At 35.8% G+C, this 6,571-nt stretch overlaps 2 protein-coding genes across 2 annotated transcripts; both read left to right on the forward strand.

Annotated features, from left to right (window-relative positions):
- The first annotated feature begins 2,201 nt into the window (after positions 1–2,201).
- LOC136822856 (uncharacterized) lies at positions 2,202–3,435 on the forward strand. The gene has a single exon (XM_067079169.1). The coding sequence runs from the start codon at positions 2,213–2,215 to the stop codon at positions 3,212–3,214; it is 1,002 nt and encodes a 333-aa protein (XP_066935270.1). The 5' UTR covers positions 2,202–2,212; the 3' UTR covers positions 3,215–3,435.
- A 691-nt stretch (positions 3,436–4,126) lies between these two features.
- Positions 4,127–6,503, forward strand: LOC136822865 (type-2 ice-structuring protein-like). The gene is made up of 3 exons (XM_067079178.1): positions 4,127–4,389; positions 5,055–5,151; positions 6,158–6,503. The coding sequence occupies exons 1-3, from the start codon at positions 4,240–4,242 to the stop codon at positions 6,382–6,384; spliced, it is 474 nt and encodes a 157-aa protein (XP_066935279.1). The 5' UTR covers positions 4,127–4,239; the 3' UTR covers positions 6,385–6,503.
- Positions 6,504–6,571: the final 68 nt, after the last annotated feature.

Here is a 6,571-nt window from a genome sequence, read left to right on the forward strand (position 1 = left end):
TCTTTTACAACACACAATTCTCACAGACCCGGTAGGATTTTATAAGCCAGTGGGGGTAAAATAACGGACTGAAACTCGATGGGGATTGATATTCCCATATTTTTTATGGCTGGGGATTTAATTTCTTTTGTTTTCATGTCAGAAAATTCAGTGGGGATGGGAAATCTGCATTTTTGCATATTGGATTCGACTTTGTCCAATGACTGCTTAAACTTAATATTTTGCATTGAGGATTGGTTTATTTGATCATTTTCGGTAGGGACAAGAATTGGACGATAATTTTCCATTGGAAGATATTTTGGCCGATTTTTCCAGTGAAACTCCGTTTTTTAGTAGTCTGCAACTCTAAAGAGGAAGATCAACCACCCTTAAAAACGTAAACATTTATCGAAGCATTAGCAAAACTTCTAGAATTCCTAGAGTTGATTAGGTCCAGGAGAAACTTACACTATACTATAGCCTAAGACAAATCGCTATCGAAGAAATAAGCCCAAAAAGCCGAAAAAAATTCGCTAACGGTTTTTTTGCCGAAAAGAATTTACAGCCGGTAGAGTTTCGTTTCGAAACTTTCGAAACTCTACAGCCGCCGCCGATTGTTTTCCCGTCTACTGCCTTTTTAGGAGATTTTATAGGTAAAATTCTACTTTTAATTTATTTTTTCGCCGAACGGCCGGCTCTCTTTTTTGGGTAGCTTGGCCCGTAAAACAAAAAATAAAATTGGCTTAAAAATCAAAAGAAGTATACATTAAATTCAAATGACTTAAAGTAGACTCAATCTTAAGAAGTAGATTTTGTGCTTTGAGTAAATTTTGTTTGCAATGTCTCACTCAGTTTCGTGGTGAGGTGTCTCCCCAGCCGGCACACAACGTCAAAATAACGTCCATTTGACATTCATAACGTCCAGATTACGTTATTTGAACGTTAAAACAACGTTGTGTGCCAGCTGGGTCAGGCTGGTAATGCTTTTTCCAATAAGCTCCAAATACTTGCAAATTTATTTCAAAAATTGAATTCAAGGACGATATTTTCTTCATTTTAAAAAGGATGTATTTTGAAATACGTGAAATTTCATTTGACTGGGTTCAAATTTTGTTTATTAATAAATTGGATTGCTAATAAAAGTAAAATATGTTTGTAAAACTTACGCGTAAGTTCGCGTACACGAAGGAAGATTTTTACCTATTTTTGGCTGAAAATTGTAAATTCTAAGCTGTAAAAAAACAAAGGGGCTCTGAAATTATTAATCAGAGACGCCTTTTTGCTCCCCGTGTCTTTCGTCCCTTAAAGAAATCGGCCGCTTGGGGTGCACTGTCCCCCTGCCACTGCCACCACGTTAATGGGCCCGTCCCCGCCGACCGTCAGGGTCAGTACCCCTTCCTCCATGTCAAAGTTCTCGAGTTGTTACATAACCTTAACAAAGAAAAGAGGTGTTAACTTTTGTCAAAGAAGGGAAATCAATAGTAAAAAAATCATTAATTTTGTTTTGATCTTCATTGTCAAAAAAATCGATATGAGTTCTTTTATCTTTGTTTTTTTTCCCCTTGAAGTATTTGACTGTGTAACATCTTGTCTGACCTCCCTCTAAGAAATGAAAAAGAAATGCTACCGAGTCAAAATCCATCTGACAAAAGATTATTTTGAATTTTCGTGAAATTTTATAAAGCTTTTGACGTGTTTCCTTTATTGCCCTCCTACTTTCGGATAAAATGTCATTTCAGTATATATAGATTTTCATTCCTAGAAAAATTACATAGTTAAAATTTTAAGTTAAAATGAAGTGACTAAAGTTTGATTTTAATAAAATTTTAAATTTATAAAAGTTGAAGATTTCTGTTGAAGCAAATCTTTTCTACAAAAAAGGTAAGGTATTTTTTTTACAAGCAGCAGCCATTCTAATTTAGGGGAGTCCTGGAAATTTAGCAAATTGACAAAATAGTATCCATCCCCTCCCTAGCTATGTAGGAATTTTACGGTTCAACTTTGTCTTAAGCTACGTTCACACGTTCTTTTTTGACGTTTCGAATTTCGACGTTCACACTAGATGCGGAACCGTTTCGTTTCGGTACGATACGGAGCAGCAACTTCTGAGCATGGTCTTATCCTCCTCGTCAAATTGTTATCAATAGATTTGATACACTTGATCTACACTGATTTTAAAATCAATCTCATTAACCCTCCTTTTCATTTTTCTTCATAGAAATCATAGTCTAACATGAACCTCTTGGTGTCCATCCTCGTTTTCATTTGTGCAATTTTTCTCAAATTAACCGAAAGCGCACCAATCAGTAACGTAAGAAAGATTGGCAACAACGAGTTACTCTTAAAACTGACTATATCAGATTTGGCTAAACTGTTATCAAGGCTTCAGAACGTTCATGAAGATGGACAAAAGGAAGCTTTGAATAAGGGATCAATGCAGGATACGATTGTTGACTATCTTGATGAAAAACAAAATAAAGACCGACCAAGGTATGGTAAAGACTTAAAAGAAACTTTTCGACCACGATACGGTAAAGAGATGTCAGAAGGAGAGAACCAGAATGTGATTGAGCGACTGATCGAGAAGCTGGTGAACCAATCATCAGAGAGTGATACTAAAGATGATGGAAATATCAAATCAGATGGCAAGGTTGATAATCTCGTCAGCTTGCTGCATGGTCTTGATGAAGAAAAAGAGTGGCCGCGACCTGGAAAAGATTGGCCCCGTGCCGGTAAAGATTGGCCCCGTGCCGGGAAAGATTGGCCCCGTGCCGGGAAAGATTGGCCTCGTGCTGGCAAAGATTGGCCACGCCCTGGAAAAGATCAACCTAATGGTATCGCAAGAGGTGGCAAACGAAGCCTCGGTGAAATTCTCTCTGACTTGATGTCCAAAAGACCAAGATACGGGAAAGATGAATCTTCCACGAATGGTCCTTCATATCAATACACATTGGAAGATATGTTGACCGAAATCATTTCTGGTGATAGACCACGTTATGGCAGAAAAAGTGAAGCCAGTCGCCCAAGATACGGGAAAGAATCAGCAGACAAAACCCTTGAAGAAGCTCTTTCAAACCTGGGTACGAAGTCGACGAAAAAGGATACGTCAAGTCGGTCATCATTGGCTCGTGGTGGAAAGAAGAGAGGTGTCGAAAATCTCATCCTCGAATACATCGAGAATCATTTGGATGACAAGAAAGATTATGAGTCAGCAAGAAAAGATACACCAAAGTAAACTCATTGCGGATTGGAAGACAAGCAACGAATTGGTATTGTAATTAATGAGTTACTTTTTGTGAAAGTTTTTCAGAATATTACATTATGTTGGTTAGATATTGAAATTAAGTATATTTTGTGACAAATGATAAATGTAAATAGGTTGATTTCTCTTGATTATAATTAAAAAGTTATGTATTAAACCAATACTTCATTTCAAGAATTATATCAAAAATTGTATATGTTGATATTGTAGAATGTAAAATCTTCTTGGATATTAGAGATGAAGTTGGATCATTCTTTTAGGGACCCTCACCCGAATCACTTTTTCTTCTTGAAAAATTTTCATAGTACAAAGGAGGTCTAAGGGTTTTCAGCTCAATTTCTTCCAATCTGTGTTAGGCTTCCAGGCTACCCCGAGTAATGTTAAAAGATTGACCTACAATAAAGCGATTTTAATATAGTGATATCGTCAAATGCCATGTCAAGGCTGTTTACCCAGCTACGTAGTGAAGCATCCAATTTTTGTTTGTTATGCACTTTAAAAATAAACAAAATACAATTTCGCATACTCTTTTTTTATAAGAACAAACTATATAAGAACATAAGGCTTTGATGGCCAAAATGTTAAGGATAAGCTAAGAACATTTTAAGGCTTCATGGACTCTAAAACACCCGATGTCTTATGAAATTGTACAAAAATACTCAAAAAGTGGTGAAATTAAGAACATGTTAAGAACATTTTTAGGCTTAAAACTCAAAAAGTTAAGAACATCCAAAAACTTAAAAATTTTGGATGTTCTTATAAAAAAAACGTGTATAAGGTTGTGTCATCATTTTCTTGTACACTGTATTAGCTGTATCAACAATTTTGAAATATTTCAGCCATTTTCACTGAAGAAACGTGCACATAGACATCATACGCGAACGCCATTTTTAGCTATATAAAGATACTAAAAATGACTCGACACAAACACTTCAGATCTTTTACTTTCCAACGAAGGTCGATGAACTAAAATACCGATATTAAGGTTATTGTGAAGAATGGGGTTTCTTTCTCAACTTTTACTTATATCTCTCATTGGGGTCACCCTCTCACAATCATGCATACCTTCAAACTGGAATTACGCTTGGGTTAAAGTTGGTAAAGCCTGGTTTACACAGCTGAAAGTATCAAGAACATGGTTACAACAGGTGCGGACTTTTCTTTCCAATTAAATTGCAGTCCAAAAACCTTTTCAGTATTTAGAACTTCTTTGACTTTATCCAGACTGGTTTTCGCTATCTTTTCACCTTTATATAAAAAGGGCGTAGCCGATAATCTTAACTCCAACCATTAAAGACTGATATTCTTTATTGACTCATGAGCCTAGAGTCCTTGAAAATTAATATAAATAGCTTTTGAAATCAAAGGCTTTAGATCAATAAAGTTCTGATAATTAATTCTTAGGTTTTGGTGAATTTACTGCCTGTTAATATTATAAAGATAGAGTGAATGGTTACTATGAAATTCTTATTAAGAAGCACGATAGCTAGATATTGAAACATCTTAGTGTATTGCCATAGGTGGTAATGTAGGAGAAGGTATTTCACATATCTCACATTGAAGGTAACATTCACATTTTAACCTTGTAATAAGGTATTTTTCATCAAAAAACAGTCCATAGTTAGGTGGAAATTTATATAAATTGTTGAATTTTTAGGGGATCCATAATTTGAAAAATGCTGGTGTTAAAAATATATAAATGTTCCTCTTTTTCTCAAAAAAATGGCGGAGAAAAATTTTGGCAACAAAAAAATCGAGGTAAATGAAAAATCCTATATGTAAAATATTCTGTCTTTTCGTGTTCGGTGTTTAGGTCGAAATGTGTAAGAAAGTGGAACCTGCACATATGAGCACAATTGGTACTTTACGAAATAAAGAAGAAAATTCGAAAATCCAAACAACATTTACAGGTTTGCTTCTTTTTTATTACTTCTAAATATTTACAACATATAGTTTCCGTACCCGGAAATTACAAAACTGCACTGAATTTTTTGGTAAAATTGGCACAAAATTGGTCAATTTTGGAGGAAAAATTCCACATTTTCTTGGAAAATTGCAAAAATTTTGAAAAAGTGCACTGTAAGGGTCCGATTTTAGAAGCCAAATTTTGGGCCGAACGTATGGTCGTTTTCAGATCGAGTGCCCCCCCCGGCCGTATCTAAGAAATCCTGATAATACTCAAATCTTCAACCTGTTACCCTATCGGAGGAACACTGATCAAATTACCCTTTGCATCTAAAAGCTTTTCCCAGTAAATCTAAACGGGACTTTGACAGAAATTTTCGCAAAGTGACCAAATAACCACCCCCCCTCCCCGAGTTTATTTCCCTCGATCTTTAGGAATCTAACATCTTGATAGTAACTCATACAGATTCGTTGCAAATCTGATTATATCTTTCAACAAAATGATGACTTTCCCAGGTAATGAATATTTGGACATAGGGTAAAGCAGTTGTTGAATCACATAGTAAAATGTTTTTCTATGATTTTATAGTTTCTTTGGGAAAGCTTTTGCCGGTCAATTTCAAAGTTTATTTCACTCGATGCTGTGATTACCCTAAATGTTTTCCCGATATCTTAAGAAAAGGGAAAAGAATTTGCCCAGTTATTGGAAAGACTTTTAAGTTAAGCATTTTTGGATTAGTAGTAAAAAATCCTATCGTTTAGACAAAAAAAATAACTAAAAATGAGAATAGTTTAGGACGCGGGGAATATTTGTGAACGGGTGGTTAGCCCGGGGCGGAGTAAGCAGTGACGGAGGTTTCTACAGTGCTCCAAACTCTACCGCCGCTATATTTTCCGTAAACCACTCTGACGCCCTTTCCCGCGTTTACTATCCCTCTAACGGACGATAGCATCGTCTAGATTAGTAGTGACTTCCACCATATTAAGGACAAGGAAACTTTTTTTTTCTAGGACCGACGTGGATCGGTGGATTCGAAGTTGGATCAACTGGTCAATGGTTTTGGTGGGGAGCAAATATTAACAAAATAACAACCACCTTTTGGGCAAGTGGTGAACCAAGTGATAGCTCTGGTCCAAATGAAGGGTGCATGATGTATGGTTATAGACCTGGTCGAAGTTGGGACGATGATATGTGTTCTGCACTTTATATGGGATTATGCGAGTTCCGCTGTGATTAGTTCAAATTTGCTTTATCTCACTCTTGAGAAAAAAATATTACGAACACTTTCTTTCAAATAAAATACTTTTAAAGATTTTCAAATTAATGGCACCATTTCATTTTTTGGAAGAATAGTTATCAAAGCGAATCCTAAACCCTGAAAAAAGTTGGACTTTAAAACCATCCTTTAGATTTTAGCATAGTCA

Source organism: Clytia hemisphaerica, unplaced genomic scaffold (assembly GCF_902728285.1).
Source record: "Clytia hemisphaerica strain Z4C2 unplaced genomic scaffold, Clytia hemisphaerica genome assembly, whole genome shotgun sequence".
In the NCBI taxonomy this organism is placed as follows: Eukaryota; Metazoa; Cnidaria; class Hydrozoa; order Leptothecata; family Clytiidae; genus Clytia; species Clytia hemisphaerica.

Excerpts from the sequence above, each read along its gene's own strand:
- LOC136822856 (XM_067079169.1), top strand. The coding sequence starts at position 2,213 with ATGAACCTCTTGGTGTCCATCCTCGTTTTCATTTGTGCAATTTTTCTC.
- LOC136822865 (XM_067079178.1), top strand. The coding sequence starts at position 4,240 with ATGGGGTTTCTTTCTCAACTTTTACTTATATCTCTCATTGGGGTCACC. Across the intron at positions 4,390-5,054 it reads CAAGAACATGGTTACAACAG|GTCGAAATGTGTAAGAAAGT; the intron begins GTGCGGACTTTT and ends TTCGGTGTTTAG. Across the intron at positions 5,152-6,157 it reads AATCCAAACAACATTTACAG|GACCGACGTGGATCGGTGGA; the intron begins GTTTGCTTCTTT and ends TTTTTTTTCTAG.